Consider the following 27,339-nt stretch of genomic DNA (forward strand, 5'->3'; position numbering starts at 1 on the left):
GGGTCTTTGGAGATAGGGTCTCACACTAGTCCAGGTTGTAGTTTCAGACTGGCCTCAAATGCACAGATATCCTCCTACCTCAGCCTCCTGATTGCTGGGATTAGAGGCATATGCCATCATGCCCCCCCCTTTTTTTTGAGGTAGGGTCTCGCTCTAGCCCAGGCTGATCTGAATTTATTAGGTAGTCTCAGGGTGGCCTCAAACTCTTGGTGATCCTCCTATTTTTGCCTCCTGAGTTTTGGGATTAAAGGCATGTGCCACCACACCCTACTATTTTTTTAAAAATATTGTTATTTTTTTACTTGCAAGGAACACCACTGAAAACAAACTCCCGATGCATGCATTTTGTGCATGTGGCTTTACATGGGTCTTGGGGAATTGACCCCAGGCCTGCAGGCTTTACAAGTAAGTGCCTTTAACTGATAAGCCATCTCCTCATCCCTTCATTTTCTTTTCTTTTTTGTTTCTTGAGATGGGGTCTCACTCTAGTTCAGGCTGACCTGGATTTCACTATGTAGTTTCAACATGGCCTCAAACTCTTGGCAATCCTCCTATCTCTGCCTTCCGAGTGCTGGGGTTAAAGGTGTGTGCCACCATTTTTTTTTTTTTTTTGAGGTAGGGTCTCACCCTAGCTCAGGCTGACCTGGATTTCACTATGTATTCTCAGGCTGGCTTTGAACTCAAGGCGATCCTCCTATCTCTGCCTCCTAAGTGCTGGGATTATAGGAGTGTGCCACCACTTCTGGTTTGTTTGTTTGTTTATTTATTTATTTTTTGAGGTAAGGTTTCAGTGTAGCCCAGGCTGACCTGGAACTATGTAATTCTAGGTTGTCCTTGAATTTATAGTAATTTTCCTACCTCTGCTTCCCAAGTGCTGGGATTAGAAGTGTATGCCTCCACACCTGGCTCCCCCCCCCCCCCCCCCAGGTAGGGTCTCACTCTAGCCCAAGCTGACCTGCAATTCACTACATAGTCTCAGGGTGGCCTCGATCTCACGGCAATCCTCCTACCTCTGCCTCCCAAGTGCTGGGATTAAAGGCGTGTGCCACCATGCCCAGCAACACCTGGCATTTTTTGAGGCAGGGTCTCATTCTAGTCCAGACTGACCTAGAACTTACTCTATAACCCAGGCTGGCCTCAGACTCATGGTGATCCTCAGCACTTGGGAGGTGGAGGCAGAAAGATCAGTAGTTCAAGATTACCCTTAGTTATACAAGTTCGAGGGCAGCCTGGGCTACATATGACCCCTTCTCAAAACAAACAACACCCACCAGCCAAACAAGCCAATCAAATAACCAGTCAACTCCTCCCCCAACAAACCAAGGCCATTACTTATCCATTGTCATTCTTGCCCACCAGATGGCACTTCAGCCCAACCAGGATTGCTTTATACACTGTGATGTCTCTCGTGGCCAGAGGGGGCAGTACTCGATAGGTTGAAAGGGATGACTTTATTTACAGAAACTGAGGGTCGATCTCCAGACAATACCGGCTAATGCAGGCTCCACCGTACTAGGCAGCGTGGAGCCGGAGGAAGTAACCATAACAACATGCTCAAGCCAGGCAGCCTCACTTCCAGCAGATGATAATGTTGGGGTCATTTTCTAGCCGCTCGTCCAGCTCGTGGTAGCTCATACCTGCGTAGGGTGTGGGAGGTGAAGTCAGTGGCTTTGGCCTGGCAAGTTGGCCCTGACCCCTCCGGGCCCGCCTTGCCTGCCTCCACCTGTCTTGCAGCAGATCTCATCGTAGCTGTGGCAGCCTGTGTAAAGCCGGGCAGGGTGGCTCCGCTCCTCCCGGGAAACCCGCAATGGATACTTCTGTAGTCTTCGGATGAGGTTCTTCATAAGCCCAAACTGGATCAGCTTCCTGGGCAGAGGATCAGGGAAAAGGGCGATGGCTTAGCCAACCCTTCCTGAAGTTTCTCCTTCAGTTGTGTCTCAGTGGCCAGGGTGACTTCCATGCTCGACATATCCAGGAAGCCTGCCTGGGCTAGCAGTACCACATACTTGTGCTCACTGGGAATGGCCCTGCTTCCTCCCTGACCCCCACCAGAGAGACAAAGACAAAGATGACCCACATGCCCTTTGAAAACCCATCATGCCTAGGGATGCCCCTCGGACCTTTCATCAACATGCTGCAACTGCTGGGGGTGGCGGCCGATGAGGTCTCGCACCGTGGTGCCCGGGCTCAGGCTGCAGTACAGTTGGAATACATCCCGGAGACTGGCCCTTTTGTGCCCTGTGGGTGCCAGGGGTCAGCTTGCCAGGTGGAGATCACCTTGCCCTCCCCAAGACAGTTGTCCCCACAGCTTGCTACTACCTTGCTTGGTCACATAGGACAGACATGCCTCCTGCAGGGCTTTGTCATCTACCAGGTCCTGGACCTTGGGTGTTGGGCAGTACACATTGGAGTACTAGGAAGTATTAGAAGGCATAAGAGGGCCTGAGTGGCAGGCTTGAGAGGATGGCCTGATCTGGTCCCCACATAACTGTATACCCCAGACTCACCTACCTGGAGGATGGACACCAGGGTCACCACACCATAGTACCTGCAGGGCAACATTGGGGGTGCTCTATTTAGTTTCTGAGCACCATGCCTTCCTAGCCCCAAGGACCCCCTGTCTGGCTGATGACCCCCACTCTGGGCTTGACTGTAGCCCCACTCACAGCAGGTTCTGAATGGCGATGCGCACCAGGTTGAGCTCCACGTCTGCCTCGGCAGAAATCTTCTGGACATGGCGGAATCCATCAATGTAGGGAAGAATCTGCACAGAGCAGGTCAGGGTCAGGGAGGGTGGGATGCGGTCGAAGTCGTGGCTAGCCCAAGAAGATGACACTCAGGGGAGCCGGCATACCTGCTGTGTGGTGAGGTCCCACTGTGAGTTGAAGAAATCCTCCTTGTCCTTGGTAAAGACAGGCACATCATACTCCTGGGCCACAGGAGGGTCTGGCCGCTGCTCAATCACCTTCAGGTGGATGGTGTTGGACTCATCTGCAGATGACCCCACCCATTTCCTCAGTGTCATTTCTCCCAAGGGGTCTTTGATGAGCATTAAGAGCTCCCAGCTTCCCTTGAAGCAGGAAGGTAGCTCAGGGAAGCCATTCCCCCTTTATGGAGTGAGAAACTGAGGTCCAAAGAGAGGGACTATAGGCAAGAGGCAGAGCTGAAGAGTCCTGCCGGCCACCCTCTATCCCTCGTTCTGTTACGCACTGGACTCTAGACAACACTGTCCCAACCCATGATGATTTCCTGGTCATCAGTATGTTCAAGAGATGTGTCCTCCCCCGGTGCTGTTCTCACTTTCTCCCGTCACTTTTCCATCCCTCCTCAACTCATGTGTTGTACTTTCAGAGGCTAGCCATACCAATGGGCAGAGTGCACCGGCCAGAGGCATTTAGCTCCTCCAGTAAGATGGTCATGATGGGCACCAACTTCTGCTTGCTCTCCTCTGTGGACACGAAGCTGCTCTCGAGCTGGATGGAAGATGGATAACATGGTGGGTACACCTCAGACAGAGGTCCTGGCTGGTTGGATCCTGAGCTGGCTATCAGGGTGGGTGGGGGGCTTTGGAGACATTGAAACACTTTTCCCCAACTGTGCCTGCCCATATACCCAAGCCCATGTTGTTTCAGACCTCCAGTGTGGTCAGGTAGCCAGCCAACTTTTTAACAATGGGTTCGAGGGCACAGGTTTTAGCCTGAGCATCACACACGAAACCCAGGTTGAAGAGGAGGGCATTACGGCTGTACTTCTTGTGTTCAATGCACACGGGGCAGCCAATCAGCTTCTTTTCCATGGCTGTGCTAGATGGGTAGAACAGAGTCAGCCTGCCCCCAGGCCTGTCCCCTTCTCCCGGCACCCCTTCACTCCCACCCAGTTAGGGCCTCACACAGTGATGAGCTTGTTCTGTAGCTCTGGCTTGGTGATGATATACACTTGGACAGTGTCAAACAACTCCCGGGAGATGAAATCTTCAGGGACCTGGAAAGGGGAGTGCCAAGAGGCCCCTCAGTGGTCACAGGGTGTCCACTAGGTGGAGCAGGCAGGGTGACATGCCCCATGTTAGGCTCAAGTACTCTATTGTTTTTCTCTCTCTCATCCACCCAGACTACTACTATATGCTGTTCTCACAGGCTTCCTGGCTCTTTTTGTTTGTTTGTTGTTTTTCGAGGTAGGGTCTCACTCTGACCCAGGCTGACCTAGAATTCACTATGTAGTCTTAAGGTGGCCTCAAACTCTGTCTCTGCCTCCAGGATGCTGGAATTAAAGGTGTGTGCCACCACGCTCGGCTCGGCTCCCTACTAACCTAACTTCCCATGGGTCATTTATTCTCAATCTAGTGATTCTCTTAGATCACCCATCCTGACAGTATGAGACCTAGCAACTTGCTTAAGCCCTATATCCGAATTTCCATTAAAACTGCTCATGTGTAGTCTGTTCCCTTGGTCACACTAGGAGCCAGGGACTTGTAGCCTGAGTATCCTCTATTCAGCTATCTGAGAATAAAGGGCTGGCACACACGCATGCAGCACGGGGACCCACTCTCCAGGCAGACGGCGTCCCTTTCCCCGCCCACTCCTGGGAAAGTGGGAGGCACCTGATAGGTGATCTTGGGTCCCAGCGTGGGATGGAACTCGCTGAAAAATATGCATTCGATTCGGCAGCTGCTGCCCATGGCGCTGACCAGTCCAAAGTCCGTAGTCCCTGTTCCTCGCGCAGAGGCTGCCCTCACTCCTTGGAACACCTGTCAGAAAGAGCAGAGCGGCCTAGGCAACTAGGACACGCAGGACTGCGTTCACAGACTAACCAAGCGATCTGTTCAAGGGCGCCTGCGCAGTTACGACTCAGAGGCGTGGCTAACGGGGGTTTAGGGTGGTTCATCCCAGGAAGTCTTGGGTAGGTAGGCGTCGCACCAGGAAGTAAAGCGCTTCCGCGACGAAGCGGTGAAGTCGCTTGGCGTCGGGTCTGAGCAGCAGGTGAGGCAGGTAAATCCTTACTGTGGAGGGGAAGCATGCTAGCTGCACGTGGGGAGGTAGGGCGCAAAGGGGTTCACGCTTATCTAGGAACGCAGCTGGGAACTACAATTCCCGTAGTGCTGCACGCCTTCCCATCTGGCGCTCCCGCCGGTGAGAGCGTGGTGCACTCTGGGATTTGTAGTCTAACATCTTTCCGCATCCTACTTGAAAGGTGGTCGGTCTAACAATCAGTACCATTTCAGATGCAGGTAGACTCTGACAAGGTAGACGTTGTTAGGCTGCCAGTCCTCTATTGGCAAGATGGTACTATTCTGGGTGCAGGCTTTGGGAAGTTCCTTTCTATAACTTTTGAAAGGTGGCATTCCTGCCCTACATTCCCTTTTGCAGTGTGAGGCGTGTGCACCCTTGCCAACAATATAATGCTTTCAGGTTACAGCTACCCGCTGGGGATGGCTCTTTCTGTGGAGACCGAGTCGCACATCTACCGAGCTCTGCGCACTGCCTCTGGGGCTGCAGCCCATCTTGTGGCCCTGGGCTTTACCATCTTTGTGGCTGTCCTTGCCAGGCCTGGCACCAGTAAGTAGAATTTATAGTTGACTTCTGTGAAGGGAAAGGCCACTTTTCCTGGGGGGCAGGACTAGATTCTTGGGAAAAGGCTTGGATGTCTGAGGAATTTTCTGTACTGAAGGTATGAAGTTGGGGACAGAGTAAGGTGACTGTGGGGGATCTGCCAGCCTGGACAAGCTCCACAGAATAGCTGGCTTCTTTCTTTGCCTTGGTGCTTCATTCTAGCGGTGTGGAGAAGCTGGAGGAAGGGGCTGCTGGAGGAATGGCAAAGCATGGCCTCTGGTCCAGGAAAAGGATGGGGGTGAGGTGGAGTGAGACCAGCTTGTTGCTCACATACTGGCAGCAAAAGCTTAGGTGGACTGCCCATATTCCTTAGTCTAGGGATTGGCGTGTTTTATTATTATTTTGGTTTTTCGAGGTAGAATTTCACTGTAGTCCAGGCTGACCTGGAATTCACTATATGGTTTCAGGGTGGCCTCAAATTTATGGCAATCCTCCTACCTCTGCCTCCTTAGTGCTGGGATTAAAGGTGTGCTCCATGATGTCTGGCTCTGTGTATGTGTGTGTTTCTTTTCTTTTTTACCTCACTTCCACAAAGCAAACTTTTTTTATTTTTTTATTCCAGGCCTGTTCTCCTGGCACCCTGTGCTTATGTCTCTGGCTGTAAGTAGTGGGTCTGGGCAGCTTGTAGGGATGGGAGTGTCTGTTTAGAGGAGTTCCATGCCCTGCTTGTAATATAGTTGCCAGGCTTGAATCAGAGTATTCAAGACTCAAGACAAATGGGTTAGGCTCATCCAAGCACAAAATGAGGCTTCTTCAATCTCCAGGCAAGAAGCTACGAAATTGCATTTAGAGGTTCCTCTGTCTCTTTAATTTATGGAGATGGATGCAGTTTTCCCTGAAACAGTACACCCATGTGGCCAGATATTACCAAGAAATTGTACCCAGCCCCATGGGAGGGAAACAAAGCTTGTGAATCATTTATAACTGCCACATCACGGACCTTGTTTGCTGGGCAACGTGGCAGAGATGGCATTTCAGAATAGTATTTAGGAAGAAGTCTGGAAGGTTATCTCTTGCTATCTGTTCAAGGGCTTCTAACTATTCTGGGCCAGAGAGGGTTCTCCGTCATGTCCCACCAAACGGAGTGTCTTATGGGAAGAGAATGAAGGAATCCGGCTACATGTACTGACAGTTTGCAGGGTCATCGAAAGGACTTTCCCCTTTTGCTGGGACAGCATCTCACTTGACTTTTCTCACTCTTTCTCTTCAGTTCTCTTTCCTGATGACCGAGGCTCTACTGATGTTTTCTCCCGAGAGTTCTCTGCTGCGCTCCCTCTCACGGAAGGGCCGAGCACGCTGTCACTGGGTGTTGCAGCTGCTAGCCCTGTTCTGTGCTCTGCTGGGCTTAGGTCTTGTCATCCTCCACAAAGAGCAGCTTGGCAAAGAGCACCTGGCCACGCGGCATGGGCAGGCAGGGCTGCTAGCCGTGTTGTGGGCAGGACTGCAGTGTTCCGGCGGGGTTGGGCTACTTTACCCCAAGCTGCTGCCCCGATGGCCTCTGGCAAAGCTCAAACTGTACCATGCCACTTCTGGGCTGGTGGGCTACCTGCTGGGTAGTGCCAGCCTCTTATTGGGCATGTGCTCACTTTGGTTCACTGCCAGTGTCACTGGTGGGGCCTGGTACCTGGCTGTGCTATGCCCTATCCTCACTAGCTTGGTTATCATGAACCAGGTAAGCAATGCCTACTTATATCGCAAGAGGATTCAACCGTGAGCTCTTCCCAGTTGAAAGAAAGCCTGGATTTGTACCTTGGCAAAGGAGCCAGGGCTGGGGACCTCCTGGACTCTCTCAGCTGATTGGGTCAGAGGACCTTTCAGGTATTGGGGCACTCGGGTAGGAGACCTGTGTGGCATTTTTGCTCTTCATGCTAGAGCGCCTCTTTTCTTTTTCTATCATCCCAGAGGAGCATGGATCATGTGTCCAGATAAAGTTGGGGTTGTAGCACTGTCTCCCCAGCAATGAAGTTTATATTTGTACTCGTATGTCCAGAGATTATGGACAGAAAAAGGTAAAAATAAAAAAAAAATTGAAAAGAGTGACGGGAGCTGGAGAGATGGCTCAGTAGTTAAGGTGCTTGTTTGCAAAGCCTGATTGCCTGGGTTTAATTCCCCAGTACCCACATAAGACCAGATGCACAAAGTGGTGCATATGTCTGGAGTTTGCAGCGACAAGAGGCCCTGGCATGCCCCTCCTCCCTCCTTGAAAATAATTAAAAAAAAAAAAAAAAGAGAGAGAGAGACAAGACTCATGGGAGCATAGACCAGGGTTGGAAATGGTTCTCACTAATGCCATTCACATGAGAAAACGGGCAGCTGGGCAAGGTGGGGACCGCTACTGAATGGTGGGATATCTCCCAGAACAGAAAATCCCTGCTGAACTTTCAGGTCACCCATGGCTTTAACAGGCCGGCTGAGGAACAGTACAGCTTGGTTTCCAGCTACCCAGTGTGCTGACATCTCTGCAGTCCGGGCGCTGGAGCTGAGCTGCCCCCAGAGGTGTCAAGCACAGAGCACTTAAGAGGTGAATCATGAACAAGAGGAACTTTTTTTTTTTTTTTTTTTTTTGGTTTTCCGAGGTAGGGTCTCACTGTAGCCCAGGCTGACCTGGAATTCGTTGTGTAGTTTCAGGGTGGCCTCAAACTCATGGTGATCCTCCTAACTCTGCCTCCCAAGTGCTGGGATTAAAAGGGGTGCACTACCATGCCCGGCACAACTTTGTTTTTAAGGTAGTGTCTCATGTGGCCCAGGCTGGCATGGAATCCTCTATATAGCCAAGGATCTTGAACTTTTGATCCTTCTGCCTCTCTCTAGTGCTAGGATTAGAAGCGTGTTATCATGCCCAGTTTATGTGGTGCTGGGGATGGAGCCCAGGGCTTTGTGCATGCTAGGGCAAGCACTCTATGGACTGAGCTACATTCCCGCCCTGCTGTCTGTCTGAAGCAGGGTCATATAATGTAGACCTATGAGTCCAGGTTGGCCTTGACCTTGTGACACCCCAGCATCAACCTGAGTGTTGGGATTACAGACATGTGTTGCCACATTTTGCCAAAGAACCACTCCTTATAATGGAGAGGCTCTTCTCTGGCAGGTGCTCTGACAAGAGCGTAGCACCTACGTGACTAGAGGCCAGGAGGAGTAAGGGTCTAAGGAGGTGGCTTTGGGAAGGCTGCTTGGCAGCAGGTGGTACAAGGAATTGGAGTGGGGACAATGGGCTTTCTAGCCAGGAGTTGTCATGGAGACTAAGCCCTTAGACCCAGTAGAGAGCATCCCATTTTTGCAGGTGACCATCATGAGGGGCAGCACAAGGTGGACTGACAGAGCCCAGGAGCCACACCTCAAAGAACTGCTTTATTGATACTGTGAGGCAGGCCTTGGCTGCCCACTCAAGTGGTCCTGTAGAAAATACCTTGTAGCTGTGGTTGTCCTGGCCTGGAACCAGTCCCTGCCACAGCTGAAGGAAACAAGAAATCCTGACGTGAACAGAGTCTTCTGGGGGTGGACAGGGATGTGCAGCCCCACATTGGCTCCTGCACTGGCTGGGCCCCCAGAACGTTTTTGGCAAATCCAAGTCCTTGCCTTGGCTCAGGGCTCTTGGCAACCAGTTTCAGCTATGAGGGCTGGCCCAGGAACTGAAACACCAGTGACCTGTAGCCGCGTCTTTGAGGCTGCCTGCTGAGGTGCAATCTTACCTCAGAGGCCCCATGCCTAGCATAGTGGTTGTTTGGAATTGGAACCAGGTAGCAAGGGTCCTGGGTAGTGTTGGCGAGAAACAGCAGGAGGCCATGGAAGCTCCCAGCAGGCTGCCTTCTCTCTTCTCAGAGCAGTCAGTGCCCTGCAGTAGCTGTTAGGATTCAGGGGTGCTTGGGAGTAGAGCTGCCACACTCAAGGCAGTCTGGAGTTACAGCTTTGGGGGAGCTGCCTCGAAGGTGATGAGACTGGATTCTGGGGTAGTCCCTTTCCCTGGGGTTGTGGAAGCTTTTTCTGAGGGGAGGGGGCTGTCCACCTTGGCCCCAGCCTCTTCTTCTTCATCATCCATGCTGGGCCAGACAGACTGATCCTCCACTCTCTTGAGCCGCTCATTGAGAGCCTTCAGGGCCAGCTGCCTGGGGTCAGAAGAGAGAGAACAGGTCACTCTGGATTTAGGTTTGGTGCATACTCTGAACCCTTCCTCCAAAGGCGGCATCTTTTCCCCCAAGATAGACTCTTCCCCCAGAATTCCATGTCTTCTTTTCTCTGTGCTGGGCCTAAGGCTCCCCAGTGATTGGATTAGGGCCTATCCTGCCATGCCTTTTTTGCCCAGCTGGGGCATATTCAGGCTCAGAAGGCCACCTGGATGTTAGCCAACCGCCAAGCATGCTTTTGAGTTTCGTATCTAAAGGTGGGTGGATCTAGTTCTTCAGGACAGATAGGTGAAATAGAGAAATGAGTTCTTGCCTTAGTACTGGTGTCACATCCAAAGGGAGGGTTAATAATTAATGTTTGTGGTACTGGAGATTAAACCTAGGGCCTTTTGCAAGCTAGGTAAGTACTCTACCACTGAGCTATACTCCCAGCCTTTTTTTGTTGTTGGTTTTTCAAGGTAGAGTCTCACTCTAGCTCAGGCTGACCTGGAATTCATTATGTAGTCTCAGGGTGGCCTTGAACTCATGATGATCCTCTTACTTCTGCCTCCCAAGTGCTGGGATTAAAAGCGTGCACCATCACAACTGTCTCCCAGCCCTTGATTTATTTTTCTTTTTTTGTTTTTGAGGTAGGGTCTCTCTCTAGTCTAGGCTGATCTGGAATTTATTCTCAGGGTGGCCTCGAACTCATGGCAAACCTCCTACCTGTGCTTCTTGAGTGCTGGGATTAAAGGTGTGTGCCATGACTGGCTTTTTTTTGTGCTGACCTGGAACTCACTATGTGGTTTCAAGGTGGCCTCAAACTCACGGTGATCCTCCTGCCTCTGCCTCCCGAGTGCTGGGATTAAAGGCATGTGCCACCATACACAGCTTGTTTTTTTTTTTTTTTTTTTTCTTCCCCAAAGTAGGGTCTTGCTCTATCCCAGGCTGACCTGGAACTCACTATGTAGTCTCAGGGTGGCCTTGAATTCATGGTGATCCTCCTACCCCTGCCTCCCGTGTGCTGGGATTAAAAGCGTGTGCCACTACAGGTGGCTTCCCAGCTTTTTTAAAAGTGAAAACTATTTTGTGGCAGGATGTGGCTTACTTGCCCATGCTGGCTTTGAGCTGGTTCTGTAGTCTAGGCAGGCCTTGAACTCATGATTTCACTCCTCAATCTCCTGAGAAGCTGGAGTTATAGGTCTCCACACCAGGCTCAGTTGAAGAGAGGGTTATTACTAAAGCAGGGTCAACTTTGGTCATTTCACCTTTCCTAACTCCAGGAGAGTTTCCCAAAGCCAGTAAGACCTGTGCTATTAACACTTAGCAGAGGCCTGATAGAAGGACAGATAACCTATGTGGGAAGGGCACAGGCCACAGTCTGCTGTTTTCATGGGGCAGACTTTTGGAGGTGCTATTGAGGGGCGGTAGAAGGTACACTACATGCAGGCATTCGCACGTGCTTGGTACCCTGGTCCCCCGGAGATGGAGGCCATGCTGCTAGGCAATACTTCCAGCTGGTCACTGGATGCTGGTGCTTCAACCTCTCCACGTAACCAATGTGGGGACAGTCCATGTGGCCTTCCAGGTTCCAGCAGAGAACCAAAATTTCCACTATGCCAAGAAATATAGGAAAAGCGAGCCGGGCGTGGTGGCGCATGTCTTTAATCCCAGCACTCGGAGGCAGAGGTAGGAGGATCACTGTGAGCTCGAGGCCAGCCTGAGACTACATAGTGAATTCCACATCAGCCTGGGCTAGAGTGGGACCCTACCTCGAAAACAAAACAAAACAAAACAAAAAGAAGAAATATAGGAAAAGCAACAAGGACATGCACATTGAAAGCCCAGCGCACTCCCAAGCCGGCACACTTGGCACGTTGGCATTGAAGTACAGTCCTTCCCTGTTACTGCCCAGGCTATCATACTAGGGATGTCCTTGCCAGTAGTCACTTCTTCATAAAGGTCAAAGAGACAGATGGGAAATCCTTTCGCCTCTTACTGGTAGTCCCTTTGGATCTGAGGATGGCATGGGGCAGATTACCAACTGGTTACAGGAGTAATGTTAACCCTCATGCAAGTCAACAGCCATCAAACTATGGCCAAGAGCCCACCTCCTGCCCCTGCCCCACCACTCTGCTTCTCTTGTCCGTTTTCTTGGTCTTGGACAAAGGTTTACTGATGACGTTCAATCAAGCCTACCAATGGGAGATCCTTTATTGGGGGTGGGGAGGTAGCACTGAATAGCTTGAAGAACAGGGCAGTTCAGCCCAGGCCCAACCCTTCTGGCCCCATCAAGACCTTAGAATTTACCAGCTCAAGAGTCTCATGGTGTAGGGCCCAGAATTAGGCCTGCAGCATATTTTGGGTGCTTTTCCACAGCTACCGCTTTGGACACCAGCTGGGAATTCCTTTGAGGGATGAGCGGTATATTCAGGAACCTGGGCCCAGTGGCGAGTAAGCTCTTCCACTGAGTTCAGGAATCCACTGCACAGGTGACTGACAAACGCTAAGGAACCAGGCCTGTGTCAGACTGCCTCAAAAACAAAACAAAAAACCACTCAAGAACAATGTTGGAAATGGAGCTGGGGACAGTGTGAGGAGTCTGAGGGAGTAAGAGCTGAATTTAAACTTATTATTATTATTATTTTTGGTTTTTCGAGGTAGGGTCTCTAGCTCAGGCTGACCTGGAATTCACTATGTAGTTTCAGGGTGGCCTTGAACTCACGGCGATCTCCCTAGCTCTGCCTCCCAAGTACTGGGATTAAAGGCATGCGCCACCACACCCAGCTGAATTTAAACTTTTTATTTATTTGTTAGAAAGAGAGAGAGAGGGGGGCAGATAGAGAGAATGGGTGTGCCAGGGCCTCCAGCTGCTGCAAAGGAACTCCAGATGCGTGGGTCACCTTGTGCATCTATGGGTCCTGGGGAATCGAACTTGGGTCCTTTGTCTCTGTAGGCAAGCACCTTAACTACTAAGCCATGTCTCCAGCCCAAGAGGTGAATTTAAAAAGATCTCTTCTGTCCTGGTCAAAGTGTGTTCAGAGAATAATGCAGCTGGTATTACTGATGCTGCAGATGGCTTGGTTTACAGATAATGCAATCTGGTGTGGTCAGCAGGCTCATGTGATGGGTCATGTAGCCTGTCCCCTAGGTTTGGTGACACATGCCTACTGGAGGAGGGGTAGATGTGGTATTAGTCCAAACTTCTGTCACTAAATTGCAGAGAAGCACGGCCTAGAAAAAGGTTGTACTTCAGTACTAAAAACTGGGGAGAACACAGAACACTTCTTAGAAAACACAGGTTTCCTACCCAGTCTCCTGGGGGGGGGGGGGGAGACCAACCTATTGTTTCTGGGTCCTACAGGACCAGTGTCTAGGATGTGGAGATTGTGAGGCAAGGCCGGGGTACCTCATGTAGCCCCAAAGGAGATTGGGTATTCTTTGAACTAGGCAAGGGGTTGACTGATGCGAAACACATGTTCTGCAACCCAGAAACCTACACACTGAGTTCCTCAAACCCCAAAGACTAAATTTCCTGAAGTTGCTCCCACACCTAGGTCCCTGGCCTACGTACAAAGCAAACAACAGAACAACAGATGGCAGAGGCATGGCCACCCACATTCTAGCTTGCCAAGGTCTCGGAAGATTTCACAGTACCTTCTCCGCTCGGCGTCTTGAGGGTCTGTGCCCGGGAGGCTGATAGTGATGGAGGATGGTGCTCCCACGTCATACCTCTTCACTGTCTTCTGACATATCTTTACCTTCACCAGGAGGCCATGCACCAAGTTCGCCAGCAGTCCCACCACGGGCTGCAGGATCTCCGGGAAGAAAGTGGCAAAAGCAAAATGGTCAGCCATGTCTCCTCGACCCCTGCTATGGCGTTGGTAGAAGCGAAGATATATCCAGCTGGAGAGGACCCCGAAGCCGTAGGAAGCCAGTGCCGGGCTCTGGAGCAATGTGGCCACACGGAGTAGCAGCAGCAGGGCCAGCAACAGCATGGGGACGACGCTGACGCGCACCTGGGGCACTCGCAACACCACACAGTCCCCCATGGTTTGCTTGAGCGCCACCAACACCCCACCTAGGAAGCCCAAGGCGCCGTGGATACGGATAGTGAACAGGTAGACCAAGTTGAAGGAAGCCATGTAGGTGAGGAGGTAGGCGAGGGCCCCCAGAAGCCCTACAGACACATTGACCACTGAGAAAAAGATGAGCAGCTCCAAGGCTCCCCAGAGGGGCTCCAGTAACCGTCCGGCCACCACCACTGTGGCCAGGCTGATGGCTACGTCCCACACGTGCTGCTCCATCAGCCCATGGGTGGCCAGGGTCCAGATCCAGAAGTTGGGTGGAAAGAGATAGCCCGGTGTGACCGCCAGGCAGCCTGTGTCCACGGCGAAGGATAGCAGATAGAGGAACAGCACTGCCGCGCACAGCGCCTTCACCACCACGCTGGCGCTGGCCAGGATGGCCCCCAAATGCTGGCGGGCACCGGGTAGGGCGCGTTGCATCTTCCCGAAGGTGGACGTCGGTCGGAGGGAAGGTGAGTAAGGTGGCCTAGGGGCCTCCCCGGGGCCTCGTCCAAGTCCGGCCCCGACGGGAGGCCCGGGATCGGCCTAGTCACTGTGAAGGCCTTATGCTCTTTGAAAGCTTCGGTCCCGCTCTTGGAAGTGCTGTAGTTCCGCAGGGGCCCGAACCCAAACCTTGCTGCCAAAGGCCGGAGCCTGGGCTCCTTGCCCGGGGCGAGGGGCCTGAGGTTAGGCCCTGGCCCTGGGAGGCTTCGGCACGCCGACCCGCCCGTTCTCTGTAGGCCTCGCGGCCAGGCTAGCGCGGATCTAAATGCTGGGCTTCCGCCATCTACTCTGACACTCTTCGCCCCCGGGACTGGTGCCTCCTTCCGGTCTGAGTCAAGCCCGGTTAGCTCCGGTTAGGCCTCGGTTTTGGCTTCCACTGTACCTCCTCCCTTCTCCGGGGCCAACAAACAGGGGTGGCTGCGCCTGCGCGCCCCCGGCGGCGGCAGTGGGATGCCCTCTGAGCTCCTACCTTCCGGCTCTCCGGCATGCTGGGATAGAGAGTCTTCGGCCTCCGCCCGGAAAGAGCGGAAAGGTGTTCAGGGTAGAACCACAGATCCCAAGAGGCCTTGCGCCAAGTCGTTTCCGGTCGGCGATGGAGAAAGGCGTGCTGGGAGTTGTAGTTCTGAGGGCCGTTTTAGGCAGGTTCTTGGTAGGTGGGGAGAGAGAACATGTATAAATCATCTGGGGAAACTGAGGGTTGAGTGGGTAGCTTCAGGAGACACGATTGTTGAATTCTTCACGAAGAGTGGCACTAATGATTTGTACATTGGCGTAACTGCTCTTTGAGACCAGTGTCTGAGTGAACATGTTGGATGATGGTTCTGGTGTGCTGTACCCGTCAGTGTGTGCAAATTCCATGAACTCCACAGCCTGGAGAATGAGCCTGACCCCGGCTAGAAACCTTGTTCTGCCATTTGGAATCAGTGTGACCTGATCAAGTTCCTGAATCACGATTTCATAGACCTTAACAATGGTGATGACAGAATCTTCCTACTCTAAGGATCAAAGACGGCAGTCCATCTTGGGTGTTCACATTTCATTGTTACAGGTGACCTGGTTCTACCATATGAACCCAGGGTTTCCATCCTGAAAGGGTCAAGGTTCAGTTGCCTCGGTGACTTTGTTTTTCTCCTACCAGAGACTTCCCCCACCCCCCACCTCGAGGTTGGGTCTCACTAGACCAGACTGACCCTGGAATTCACTATGTAGTCTCAGGGTGGCCTTGAGCTCCCGGTAACCCTCCAACTTCTGCCTCCCAGAGTGCTGGGATTAAAGGAGTGGACCACCTTGCCCGGCTCACCAGAGACATTTGATTCCCCACTGTAGTTTGGAAGTCTCCCCGTAAGCACCAGCTAGGACGGTCCAAGTCCAACTTTACACTATAGTGGCTTCTAGCAAGATTGTTCCAGAGATTTTGTTGTTGCATATTGCTGTATTTTAATATTCATATAAGCAATTATATGACAAAGGATTTTTATCATAAAGTGCAGAATTGCCAGGCTTTGGTGGCACATGCCTTTAATTCCAACACTTGGGAGACTGAGGTGGGGAGGATCGCTGATTTTGAGGCCAGCCTAGGACTACAAACTGAGTGCTAGCTAGGTCAGCCTGGGCTATAGTGAGACTCTATCTTGGAAAGAACAAATAAAATAAAATTGCAGAATCCCTTCCTTTCAATCAGCAATCTCATTACAGCTGCCTGTATGTACAAAGTCTTCAGGTTACAAAGGGTGTTGACATCTTTTATCTTTGTCTGGGGTCAGGGTTCCCACTGGATGCCACATACCAGTGTTTGCTAAATTTGACTTAGCAAATCAAAATACAGGGTGGTCAGTCAAATTAATTTTTGGGTAACAACTTTTTTGTTTGTTTGTTTTTGTTTTTTCAAGGTAAAGTCTCACTGTAGCCCAAGCTGTCCTGGAATTTACTATGTAGAATCAGGCTGGCCTTGAACTCTCAGTGATCCTCCTACCTCTGCCTCCTGAGTGCTGGGATTAAAGGCATGCATGACCACACCTGACAGTAAATAACTTTTTAGTATAAATATGTCTCCAGGTGTTTTTTAATTTATGAGAGAGGGGGGGAGGGGGAGAAAAAGAGAAATAAGCAGAGGCCCATGTCTCCAGTTTTGTTGGTATAGGTATGTCCCATGCAATGTTATAAATATAGTACTAAATACAGTACTCAATTTGCTATCAGAGTTGGGTGTTGGTGGTGGTGGATTACATGCCTGAAATCCCAGTACTTAGGAGGCTGAGGTAGGAGGATCAGATGTTCAAAACAAAACAAAAAAAATATTATTTTTGTTTTTTATTTTTGAGGGAGTGTCTCACTGTAGCCCAGGCTAACCTGAAACTCATTCTGTAGTCCTAGGTTGGCCTTGAACTCACATTGTTCTACCTCACCAGTGCTGGGCCACCATCCCCTACTATTGGCCATATATATATATATATATATGTATATATATATATATATAAATTTTTTTTTTTTTGGTTTTTTGAGGTAGGGTCTCACTTTAGCTCAGGCTGACCTGGAATTCTCTATGTAGTCTCAAGGTGGCCTCGAACTCACAGTGATCCTCCTACCTCTGCCTCCCGAGTGTTGGGATTAAAGGCATGCGCCACCACACCTGGCTCCATTGTATATTTTATTCATTTATTTGAGAGAGAGAGGCAGATCGATAGGAAGGGGGGGGGCTTGCTAGGGCCATTGCAAATGAACTAAAGACACATGTGCCACCTTGTGCATCTGTCTTACATGGGTCCTGGGAAATTGAACCTGGGTCCTTTGGCTTTGCAGGCAAGCTCCTTAACTGCTAAGCCATCTCTCCAGCCCCCTAAATATATATATATATATTTTTAATTCTGAAAGTCAAAAGTGCCTAGGTATTCTGTATTTTACCTGATAACCCTACCTCAGAACCTCAGGTGCTGTGTTGGGTATGAGGGTTACTCTGCTCTGTGATCAACCCCTATAGAGGAGTTACAAGACCCCCATCCTGGCGGAGCCCTTAGAATGATCATTCTCATCTGTTTAGCATCCAAAGTCACTTTCAGTCAGACACTTTCTGAGACTTTTGCTGGTGTGTGTGTGTGTGTGTGTGTGTGTGCGTGCATGCACGTGTAACTTGTTGGTCTCATGTAGCTCAGGCTGGTCTGGAATGCTCTGGAACTCCTGATCTTCCTGTCTCTACCTCCCAAGTACTGAGACTACAGGTGTTCAACACCATATCCAGCTTTTGCTAATTTTTTTTCACCCTTCTCATTTCAGGGGGAAAGCTTTTTCCTCCCTTTGCTATGGGTATATAGTGTGCTGTGGGAGTCCCCACCCCTGGAATGGTGATGGGGACTCAGCTGGATACCGTTCTAGACTACTATAGGGTAAGTCCCTAGGCTACTTCCAGGTGACAGCATCTAGTTGGAAGCTGGAAGCAGAGTGAACAAACCTCTAGCCCTGCCTCTACTGAAGGAAGAGAGTGAAACCTCTTTGTTCTGGGAAGCCTTTTTGTTCATGGTTTCAGTTTTCTCCCATGAAAAGAAGGCATGGGCCACACAAAATAGAACTGGTTAAATGCACATGGTGAGCTAGGTGTGGTTGTGCATGCCTGTAACACTGGCACCCCAGAGACGGAGGCAGGAGGATCCGGAGTTCAAGGCCAGCCTGAGTTACACTGGGGAAACCCTGAAACAAAACAATGAACAGGAGAAGGGTCTGCCAGAAGGTTTGCAAAAATTGAGTTGGGACGGGTGTGGTGGCACATGCCTTTAATCCCAGCACTCAGGAGGCAGGAAGATCGCCGTGAGTTTGAGGCCACCCTGAGACTACTTAGTGAATTCCAGGTCAGCCTGAGTTAATGAGACCCTACCTCGAAAAACAGTAACAACAAATTGGCCTATGATTTCTGGGTTAGGATGGAGTCCTGTGAGTAGGCCAGGTTCCAGCATCCTTAGGTCAGCAGGATTGGGTCTTTGTGCACCAGTGAGCATTGGCTTTTGTTCATGAGTCTAGGTAGAGAGCCTGTTGCCTGTTTCTCAGGCCCTGGTGGTCAGATTACACAGATGGATCTCAGCCTGAACCAGCACGTTTTTTTTTTCTTCTTTTTTTTTTTTGTTTTCCGAGGTAGGGTCTCACTCTAGCCCAGGCTGACCTGGAATTCACTATGGAATCTCAGAGTGTCCTCGAACTCATGGCGATCCTCCTACCTCTGCCTCCTGAGTGCTGATCTTTTGGGAGTATTTATTATTATTTTATTACCATTTTTGGTGGCGGGGGGGGGGATTGCAACTTTTTTTTTTTTTTTCCTGGAAGCCTGTGACTTGATATGAAGCAAAGTTTATCAGGGGCCTGGATCTTAGTAAGTGCTGGAAGCATCATGCCTTTTGACCCTGGGGACCAGCACTGCCATGGCTTTTCCTTCCCACAGAGCAGGGTGGGACACTCTGGGGTCATGGCCACCAGTTTTCACAGCTACCCAGTCCTCACCTCAAGGCTGACACAGTAGATGGAAACTGTTGGAAGTGAAAATATGAACATTATTTAATAACTGATCTTCTGTAATAAACCATTTGAAAATATTTTACAAGGAATCACACACACGGTATTTTACAAAGGTTCTTGACTTTTGTCGCTGTTGTTTTTCCGACTTGTCTGTACAAAATAGAACAACAACAAAAAAAAAGGGAGCAGAGAAAAGGAAATGGCCCCCCCAGTTCCTCCAGGTCGAAAGTGAGGGGAGCTAGGTCAGGTGGGTGATGAGAAGGATTGGACCCAGCTGGGGGTTGGACAACTATTGGGATTGTTTTGTCTGTTTTTTTTTCCTGTTTTTTAAACTTAAAATATATATTTACTTTTCTGTATATGTTTGTTTCTTTTTTTATGTTTATATTCTCCATTGAGCACCTGACTACACTACAGTTAACACACGCGCCCCCACAGGACACAGCTGACATCAGGCTGGGCACGCCTCATGGGCGCCCACCCTGGCACCAGCAGTAGGCACGGACCATACACATACTGAGAAAGCGACAAGCAACGTGACATTAATTAACGAAGCCATTAATTAATGCATCACCCTTCCCCCTCCTCCCAGTCCATCTGAGCCTCATGGCTACATCCCCCTGCCCTTGGTCCCCTACTGGCCCCCAGGTTGGGATACCTTCGGGGGAAATGACCAGAATGGATGGTGTGAAGAGATGTGCCCAGGCCAGCCTCTGTGTGCAAGTTGTATGTGTGTGTGTGTGTGTGCACGCGCAAGTGTGTGCTCAGCAGGGGGAAGGGCAATTTGGCCTCCTGAAGGTGACAAGGGGTGTGTGTGTGTGTGGAAGTGGAAGGACAGAGGGAGTGGGCATAGGCCTGAGTGTATAAGGGCCAGATAATGGGTGGGATGGCCCAGCCAAAAGAGACCAAGTCACCCCTGCTAAGGCAAAGGGCAATGTCTGGTGGGGATTCCTCTGCCGAGGGGTGCAGGCAGTGGCATGTGGTTCTGCTGGGGGGTGTGACACTAGTGAGAAATGCTTACAATGAGCACCAGGCAGGGTGAACGGTATTTGGGAGTCGGGGGACAAAGGTGGCTAGGGGTGGGTCAGACGGGCCCTTCCCTGCCTTGCCCCAGCATTTGGCACTGTTTGACATTCAGCTTCAGAGACGGGAGGACCAGCTGGGCTGCATCTCGGAGTAGAGGTGGGAGGTGAGTAGGAGATGAAGTGCGCAGGTGCCAACCCTCCCACCAACCTCTTGCCCTGTGTAAGGCTTTGTGAGCGTCCCACCCTACCCACCCATGGTGTGTGTCTGTGTCTGCGTGCAAACTCCGGGGAATGTCTAGTGAGTCCAGTTTCTGCCCTCAGGGGTCCAGGTGTGTACGTGGCATGTCTAAACTGATGTCGTCGTAAGATTGTCCTGAAACCTGCAGGGCTGGGGGAATGGGGTTGGTGGCTGGAGGCCTGAAAGGAGCAGGACTTGTGGGAGGCTGCCTTAGAACCTCTCTCCTGCCAGGATTTCAGCTCTGACGCACAGGCCTCAAACTGCCCTCTCACCTTTCTCTGTTTTTCCCAGGGAAGCTAGGTTTGGGCCAGGTTAGAGGCATCCAGCCGAAAAGAAGCAACGGTGCCTACACAGAGGAAGCCTCCAGGCAGGGTGGGCGGCAGAGACCTGGTTTGGCACCAGTGTATGTGGCCTCCCCATCCCAGCCCACTGGGGTCAAGTCCAGGGTCTATGGGCACTTGGACAGTTCAGCGGTGAGATGAGTGTTGGGTGCCAAACACCACGACACCCTCCTTTGGGGTTCTCCTGCCCCAAGGCACAGGCTCTCTGGGGTGGGGGTGGGAGGGCCCAGGTCCTTCAGTGAGGGACAGAAGAGGCTCTAGGGCAGGGGATGTAGGCTGGAAGGGTGGGCGAGAGGCGAGGGGCCCGGGGGGGGAGGGGGTGGGATTAGGGTGTATGTGTGGGTCACTCAGAGGCGGCGAGAGGCAGCGAGCGAGTGGACTTGAGGCTGCGGCCGAGGCGGCAGCCCCAGAAGGAGCAGCAGCTGCAGGGAGACCAGGACGCCCAGCGACGGTGGGAAGGAGGCTCCGCGGCCACAGTCTGAGGTATCTTCCTGCGGAGGAAAGAGACGAGGAACTGATGGAGGGGGCCCCCCACCCAGCCGGGTACAGGGTCTGCGGGGATGTTAAGGTGCGCCGCTGTCCCCAACTCACTGTCGCGTTGTAGTCGAAGCAGATGTGCGGGCCTCGGCGGTATCGCGGTCTCTGCACCAGCTCACACTGCTCCGGGCCGTCCGCTGGGCATGGGAGGGGAGTCAAGGAGGCGACGGCGGATGGCACCGAGGGGCACGTGGGGCAGGAAGGGGCGAGGGCGGCGGGGAGGGAGGGGGGGGGGGGAGCAGGATACAGTGTGTTTCTTTCTGTAGCAGCCGGCCAGCCTCACACTGGCTACACAGCGGCTTCTCGGCCACCACGAACAGAAGGTTGGTGTTGGTCAGTCTCTGCGCGTGGAACAGCCTGGGAGGGAGGAGCATTGCGATGCTGTTCCCCGCCGGTTCGCTCCACTTTTGGTGTTCGCCATCCCCGCCCACCAGCCTCCGGCCACGCCCACTAGCCGTCACCCCGCCCATCAGTCGTCAGCCACACCCACCAGCCACTATCCCCGCCCACCACCCTTCAGCCACGCCTACTAGTCGCCATCCCCGCCCATCAGTCCTAAGCCACACCCATTAGCCGTTAACCACGCCCACAAACCACTATCCCCCGCCGGCCAGTCATCAGCCACGCCCACAAGTCGTTAGCCCCGCCCCGTTCCCTGGTCCAGTCTCTTCAACCAAGTACCTGCTGCAGTTTCCGCAGTCGATGATGGCGTTGTAGGAGGCATTCACCGAGCCAAAGTAGTACTGGGTCTGCTTCACCACGCAGCTGCTCTCGCGCGTCTCGGGGCTCCCTTCGGCTTCGGCCGGGTCTGCAGTGGAAGGGGGTGCCCAGACCCTGGCACCGCGTTTGCCTCGGCTTCGCTCAGCCGTAGGCCCAGCTTCTCCCTATAGAGCCAGGGCAGTCCCTTCCCCCGCCCCCCGAATGGATCTGAGGAACATCCTCCCGCCACCCAAGCTCCACCTACCCGCCTGGAACCAGCTGTGGTAGATGAGGCCGTAGAGAAGCTGCTGAAATAAGGACCTACAGGGCACGAGGGTACCGAGTGGGAGTGGTCAGTATAGGCTGGTGCCCTGCAACACTGCACTTTTTTGGGGGGTACCTTTCTTCTTTACTCATCTCTACCCAGGACTCACCAGGCAGCAGCTGAGGTCCACCAGGCCAAGTTAAGGAAGTCTGCAATGGTGGGCTGTAGTGGTGAGAGGAGAAGGGGCTGTGAACCACTGCCTTTTGCTCTAGGTCACCCCAGCTCTCTCGGATGTCAGAGGTGGAGTCGTCAGCGGTCAGGTCTCCCAATCCCCCATCTCCAGGCATCTGTAGGGGCTCACCACAAAGACACCCCGAGGTGCTGCACCCAGGTTGCCAGGGGTCTGAGGGGCACAAGCTGCCTGGTAGTCGTAAGACTCCTTGCGGGTGTAGAACGAGTTATTGTAGAGTGCCAGCATCAGGTTGGCATCCACCTCACTGAAGAACCTGCCAACCTGGGGATACAGGCAGGGAGCCATGGTCACAGGGATGGCAGTGCCATGCCCCTAGAAGGCTCCGACTCCTCAGTCCACTCTTCCTGGCCCTCACCTGGTCCCACTGGTGGTTCTGGTTTGACAGCACCAGGAATCCTCCGTCATCAATGAGGACACAGAGCAGGTCCTAAGAGGTAAGGAAGGTGGAGAAAATGGTGACGGGGTCCTATCACGGAGCCACTTCAGGCCTGGCTGTCCAGTTAGTCAGAGCGGGGGTCGTGGGGTGCTGGTGGGGGAGGGTAGGAGTGTTGACATCCAAAGGCTAATAGCTAGGAGTCACAGTTGGGACCAAGATGTCTAGAGATGGGGGACACTGGGGTTCAGGGGCAGGCTCAGGGTGGACACACGCACCTCATTGTTAACCTCGCAGTCCATCTCGCAGTGGCTGCTGGGACCGCACTGCTGGGCAGAGAATGAGGACCGTAAGGCGCCCACCAGTTTTCCTCCCTCCCTTCCTCCCGTCATCCTCCGTGTGACTAGTTCCCTAGGCCATCTGTAGCAGCTCCTGCCTTCCCAGAGGTGTTGGAGCCACTCTTGAGTGAGAGGCTTGTGAGGGATCCCCGGGGACTCCAAGAAAAGGCACCGCTGGGCTTATTTCCTTTCCCCTGCTTGGTACCTTCTGAGGCTGGTCCTGGTGGGTCCGGTTGCTGGCAAGCACCTTGAACTTCTCAGCCCAAGCCTCCAGGTCCAGCTTGACGCCCACCACTTTGGAAGAGAGCAAAGGGTTATCTGTGCTACTTGTCTGGACAGGCCTCTGCCCACCGCCTCTCTCTCCTCATCACAGTCCTGGCGTTCACCTGCTGGTCTCAGTGTGCGTCGGCCTAGGCTGAGCTCCACGGCTGTGCTGACAAGGACACCCACGGTGTCATTCTCCAGCTCCAGTGGCCTTAACAGGGCTGCGTGAGTGGGTGGAAGTTAAGTCAGTCATGGAGGCTGGCCACACTGTCCATACCATCATGGACCCTACCAACCCACGCTGGGCGCAGTGTAAGCATCCAGCACCCCACATCGTGTTTGGGACAGCTTATCCCTCTTCACATGTATAACTTGGTCCCAGCTAAGGGCCCCCCACCTGCCATGGAGCACTGCAACAAGACACTTACCGTCTTGGTGTGGGGGCTTGAAGACGAAACCGTGGTTGTCCAGGCTGCGGCGGTAGAAGCTGGCATTGAAGGGCTCAGGGTTCTCTGTCCAGTCCTCAGCTGCCCTGGAACACCCAAAGGAGGCTCAGCTCAGTGGGTGAGGGGTGGCTTGTGAGAGCACCATGGTTTCAGCAACAAGAAAGAGACAATGTCCCAGGCCAGGCAGGAACAGTTGTTGGGGAGTAAGGGTCGGTCACTTACTTGTTGGGGAAGACACGTGTGATGCCACCATCGGTGGCAGCGAACACGGCCAGCAGGCTGTACCTGGGGGCAGTAGGGAGGTGGGGTCACAAGCCTGCCCTCTGCTGGGCAGGGCCAGGGCCACTGGGCCCACCCAAGCCTACTGCGCCCACAGCCTGGTTGTGCCTACGTATTGAGATCCTGGTCTCGCCACACGCGCTCCACCAACTGCTGCGTGATGCCAGTGTCCAGGATCAGGTTGTGCAGCAGGAAGTTATTGCCTGGAACAGAGGGGCAGGTGGCAGAGGGATGTCTTCCTGTATAGCTCCTTGTCCTCCCTCCTTCTGCCTTCAGGACTCCTCCAAAAAGCCCTCCTTACGCCTTGGCCCAGGCCCCGCCTGTCTGTTTCTGGGTTCCCTTGGGCTGCCCCCCCCCCCGTGCCACTTGGGTCCTGCCACACACTCACACTGCTTGGAGTCTGGAGTCACTTTTTCCATGAGCTCAATGAAGTTTTTCAGAAATTCGGTGTTGTTGTCTGAGGCATTCAGGTCCTTGCAATACTCTCTACGGGTGGGGAGGGGCAAGAAGAGTGGGCTTGGGGGAGCTGTGCAGGGCACGGGGCTTGAGGCTCCCCGGTACATCTGCCTGGACACTGGCCGTGGGGAGGGGCACGCGTGTTCTCACAGGCTGTGGCCGTCAGGGGCCTGGAGGCTGCCAGGTCGGGGGGGGGGGGGTGCAGGCAGAGCGGACGGAAGAATGAGAACCAGCTTCCTCCACCCTGGTGGGTTCTCTCTCTTGGGCTTAGCTCTGCAGAACCTGCCATCTCTCCTGTGTAGCTGGGCCCAGATGGTACACCAGGGAGGCTTCAGGAAATGCCAATGTCCAGTGGCTGGCTCATCCACCTGTATGCCCTACGGTGTTTCCATGGGCATTAGGTAGTATTGAATGAACCCCAGCATTTGCTTCTGTCAGCCAGAATCTGAGGCCTTATCCCGGCTCTTTCTGGCCTTGCACCTTTGGACAACGCACTCAGGCTTGCTGAGACTCTCTTTTATCGTCACACCGCAGAGGATGTTGGGAAATCAGTGGGAATGTGTGATGTGTGAGTCCTTAGACTGGCTCACATAGTTTTCCTTCAGAGGTGGGTAGACCCTCACTAAGCTCAGACTTTGGGTCCAGGCAACATGGGGCTACGGGTGTGGCACAGCCTGCTCTTTAGGAAGTCTTGGAGAATAATCTCTCTCTCTCTCTCTCTCTTTTTTTTTTTTTTTTTTGATTTTTTGAGGTAGGGTCTTGCTGTAGCCCAGGCTGACCTGGAATTCACTATGGAGTCTCAGGGTGGCCTTGAACTCACAGCGATCCTACCTCTGCCTCTCGAGTGCTGGGATTAAAGGCGTGCGCCACTATGCCCGGCTCAATAATCTCTATCTTGATGGCGCCACCTCCTTTGCTCAATCCCTTAGTCATACCCCACCATTAGGGATTACCCCACCAGCCTGCGTGACAATATTCTCTGGGAGGTTCAAAAATGTGCCACTTCCCCAAACTGTTCTAGAGCCCATACCTTAGTGTGTGGGTAGCTGGCACTGGGACTCAGCACTGATTTACTGGCCCTCAGGGCCTCTGTGCCTGGAGGTCCCCGCTGACACACCCAGAGTGAAACTCTCACAGCTGTCCTCAAGATACGCCACACACATGACACGCACACTTCATTCACTCACCCTACGCACACTTAATAAGCTCTCCTGAGCCACATAGAGCGATGATAAAAACAAACAAACAAACAAACATGGTCCAGCCTCCTCAGGGTTATGTAGGCACACACTCCCAGCCACCAATTCACAGAGCCCACCCCACGTGTACACTCGGCTCTTGCACAGGTACACAATGACTCACAAACATCTGCACAGAGTCAGAGAAACTTGCGGGTGCATGTGCGCCCGTGCATACACAGGTTAGGAGTGTCCAGAGCCCCATGTGGTGCCCGAGAGTGCCCAGGGGTCTCTGCCGCACTCACCTGCCTATCCAAACCTGGGACGCGCGAGAGAGAGCTTCGGGGCCAAAGACACAGCGTGTGAGAATGTGTGTGTGTGTGTGTGTGTGTGTGTGTGTGTGTGTGTGTGTGTGCGCGCGCGTGCGCACACTGAGCATGCCCTTCGAGAATGGCCCAGGCCTAGTTCTCTTCTGGATCCTGACCCAGGGCAGCTTCTCAAATCCCCGGTCCGCCCACCCATTTCTTCCTCCCTCCTCAGTGAGCCACCACGCTTGAGACTTGGCACTGCTCACAGGGGCTCTGGCTGGTTCAGCCCCCAGACCCACACAAACACTGACTGACACAGGACGATGACCACGGGGTGCAGGTGGAGGGAGGGCTTAGGACACACCACAAACCAGAGCAGCAGCTGCCCACTGAGGGGGGGGGGTGGTGCCACACACACGCTTTCCTTTCCTGCTAGTCCAAAACCCACCTACCCTAGGCCCAGTGGGAGGTGGGCTGTGGGCCACTGGCCACTGCTGCCTGGTGCGGGCTACATGGCCTGGGTATGTACGTGGCGCACATACCGGGCTATGTATGGCGGGCGGGGGTGGGGAGGGCCACACTGCACAGGACACGGGACACACAAGAGCTCCAGGCAGCAGTGCGGGAAGTGGGGCCGGGGGCGGGTGGGGGGGCGGTCAGGGTGAGGGAGGACGCCTCAGCAAGGCCACACGCAAGCTACCTGGGAGCAATGAAAACATGTCCTTCAGACTCAAAGCTGCTGGGGAGCAGGAACTCAAAATCTGCAACAGAAACGGGGGGTTATCCGGCGGGGGCTGGGGAGGCAGGAGGCTGGGGGGTGGGGGGTGGGGAGCTCAGAGCTGATGGGGCTGGAGGGACAGGGAGGGGGACGAGGCGGCTAGAGGGAGAGGGAGACATCAGCAAAGAGGGAACCCGCCACTTCCACGTTCAGGTTTGAGCCAGAGAGAAGGGAGGGATGGGGGGCGGGGAGGAAAAGGGGGGAGGCCTGTGGAGACTAGAGCATTGCAGGAGGAGGGCAGTTATAGCCAATATGTTGCCCGGGCCTGGTCCTCTGTCGGCAGTGAGTCCCTTGGCGTGGTTGTATATGCTTCCATACGGCTGTATAGCACATATACACAGACACACACACACACATATATATATACACACACTGCTATATATATGCATGGTCTGGGGGAGGCGCCAGTCTCTCTCTTATCACATCCATAATGGAAAAAAACAAAACAAAAAAAAACCACATGCTGAGCTTCCTTCGCCTCCAAAGAGACTTTGAGGAAGGGAATTGGCTTTTAGCTGCGGATCTTTATCTCTTTTCTTTGCCACAGCTGCTTGCATTTTGGTAGGTCTTGGTTCTGTTCTGTGTCAGGCATCAACATGGCCAAACCGAAGGGGTTTTCCACGGGCACAGACAGTCCAACCAGAGACGGGCGTGGGCAGTTGCGGGGGGGTGGGGGGCAGGCTGCAGTGCATCGTGGGAGTCTGTGGGTTCTCCTCGGGACCACATGCTAGGTGACGGGATACCCACAGGGAGCAGCGACTGTCCTGCAGGATGTGAGGAAAAAGGG

At 53.0% G+C, this 27,339-nt stretch overlaps 4 protein-coding genes across 14 annotated transcripts in view; 1 reads left to right on the forward strand and 3 right to left on the reverse strand.

Moving 5' to 3' along the window:
• Positions 1-1,432: 1,432 nt before the first annotated feature.
• Positions 1,433-4,837, reverse strand: Nprl2 (NPR2 like, GATOR1 complex subunit). 2 transcript variants are annotated; one of them, XM_004664278.2, is made up of 11 exons: positions 4,598-4,836; positions 3,890-3,981; positions 3,635-3,803; positions 3,365-3,473; positions 2,855-2,991; positions 2,667-2,764; positions 2,512-2,548; positions 2,320-2,413; positions 2,121-2,238; positions 1,724-1,866; positions 1,433-1,637 (listed from the first exon to the last, which is right to left on the reverse strand). In XM_004664278.2, the coding sequence occupies exons 1-11, from the start codon at positions 4,673-4,675 to the stop codon at positions 1,570-1,572; spliced, it is 1,143 nt and encodes a 380-aa protein (XP_004664335.1). In that variant the 5' UTR covers positions 4,676-4,836; the 3' UTR covers positions 1,433-1,569. The 2 variants fall into 2 exon arrangements, with proteins under 2 accessions (XP_004664335.1, XP_044992933.1); XM_045136998.1 differs by lacking the exon at positions 2,320-2,413 and having other exon boundaries at positions 2,508-2,548; positions 4,598-4,837.
• On the forward strand, positions 4,742-7,646 carry LOC101606791 (transmembrane reductase CYB561D2). 3 transcript variants are annotated; one of them, XM_004664279.2, is made up of 4 exons: positions 4,742-4,985; positions 5,406-5,552; positions 6,169-6,206; positions 6,817-7,646. In XM_004664279.2, the coding sequence occupies exons 2-4, from the start codon at positions 5,426-5,428 to the stop codon at positions 7,318-7,320; spliced, it is 669 nt and encodes a 222-aa protein (XP_004664336.1). In that variant the 5' UTR covers positions 4,742-4,985; positions 5,406-5,425; the 3' UTR covers positions 7,321-7,646. The 3 variants fall into 3 exon arrangements, with proteins under 3 accessions (XP_004664336.1, XP_044992934.1, XP_044992935.1); XM_045136999.1 differs by having other exon boundaries at positions 4,742-4,976; XM_045137000.1 differs by lacking the exon at positions 4,742-4,985 and adding an exon at positions 5,175-5,239.
• A 1,295-nt stretch (positions 7,647-8,941) lies between these two features.
• Positions 8,942-14,725, reverse strand: Tmem115 (transmembrane protein 115). The gene is made up of 2 exons (XM_004664280.2): positions 13,364-14,725; positions 8,942-9,709 (listed from the first exon to the last, which is right to left on the reverse strand). The coding sequence occupies exons 1-2, from the start codon at positions 14,212-14,214 to the stop codon at positions 9,505-9,507; spliced, it is 1,056 nt and encodes a 351-aa protein (XP_004664337.2). The 5' UTR covers positions 14,215-14,725; the 3' UTR covers positions 8,942-9,504.
• A 4,063-nt stretch (positions 14,726-18,788) lies between these two features.
• The window catches only part of Cacna2d2 (calcium voltage-gated channel auxiliary subunit alpha2delta 2), a 174,182-nt gene continuing 165,631 nt past the window's right edge, over positions 18,789-27,339 (reverse strand). For 2 of the 8 annotated variants that reach the window (XM_004664283.3, XM_004664281.3), the window contains 16 exons: positions 26,475-26,535; positions 24,221-24,318; positions 23,945-24,035; positions 23,776-23,838; positions 23,536-23,639; positions 23,230-23,328; positions 23,049-23,137; positions 22,784-22,831; positions 22,488-22,559; positions 22,241-22,393; positions 22,049-22,101; positions 21,880-21,935; positions 21,597-21,723; positions 21,163-21,272; positions 20,970-21,052; positions 18,789-20,869 (listed from right to left, as the gene is read on the reverse strand). In XM_004664283.3, the coding sequence (XP_004664340.1) occupies positions 20,726-20,869; positions 20,970-21,052; positions 21,163-21,272; positions 21,597-21,723; positions 21,880-21,935; positions 22,049-22,101; positions 22,241-22,393; positions 22,488-22,559; positions 22,784-22,831; positions 23,049-23,137; positions 23,230-23,328; positions 23,536-23,639; positions 23,776-23,838; positions 23,945-24,035; positions 24,221-24,318; positions 26,475-26,535 (1,451 nt within the window). In that variant the 3' untranslated portion in view covers positions 18,789-20,725. Of the gene's footprint in view, positions 20,870-20,969; positions 21,059-21,162; positions 21,273-21,596; positions 21,724-21,879; positions 21,936-22,048; positions 22,102-22,240; positions 22,394-22,487; positions 22,560-22,783; positions 22,835-23,048; positions 23,138-23,229; positions 23,329-23,535; positions 23,640-23,775; positions 23,839-23,944; positions 24,036-24,220; positions 24,319-26,474; positions 26,536-27,339 lie in introns of all 8 variants that reach the window. The other 6 variants (XM_045136575.1, XM_045136571.1, XM_004664282.2 and 3 more) reach the window with 3 other exon arrangements.

Source organism: Jaculus jaculus, chromosome 17, assembly GCF_020740685.1.
Source record: "Jaculus jaculus isolate mJacJac1 chromosome 17, mJacJac1.mat.Y.cur, whole genome shotgun sequence".
Classification (NCBI taxonomy): Eukaryota; Metazoa; Chordata; class Mammalia; order Rodentia; family Dipodidae; genus Jaculus; species Jaculus jaculus.

Coding starts and splice junctions, on each gene's coding strand:
- Nprl2 (XM_004664278.2), bottom strand. CDS start 4,675: ATGGGCAGCAGCTGCCGAATCGAATGCATATTTTTCAGCGAGTTCCAT. Junction 2,414..2,511: donor CCCTGGTGTCCATCCTCCAG/GTAGGTGAGTCT, acceptor AATACTTCCTAG/TACTCCAATGTGTACTGCCC. Junction 1,638..1,723: donor TGAGATCTGCTGCAAGACAG/GTGGAGGCAGGC, acceptor CACCCTACGCAG/GTATGAGCTACCACGAGCTG.
- LOC101606791 (XM_004664279.2), top strand. CDS start 5,426: ATGGCTCTTTCTGTGGAGACCGAGTCGCACATCTACCGAGCTCTGCGC. Junction 5,553..6,168: donor CCTTGCCAGGCCTGGCACCA/GTAAGTAGAATT, acceptor TTTTTATTCCAG/GCCTGTTCTCCTGGCACCCT. Junction 6,207..6,816: donor CTGTGCTTATGTCTCTGGCT/GTAAGTAGTGGG, acceptor CTTTCTCTTCAG/TTCTCTTTCCTGATGACCGA.
- Tmem115 (XM_004664280.2), bottom strand. CDS start 14,214: ATGCAACGCGCCCTACCCGGTGCCCGCCAGCATTTGGGGGCCATCCTG. Junction 9,710..13,363: donor CAAGACGCCGAGCGGAGAAG/GTACTGTGAAAT, acceptor TTCTGACCCCAG/GCAGCTGGCCCTGAAGGCTC.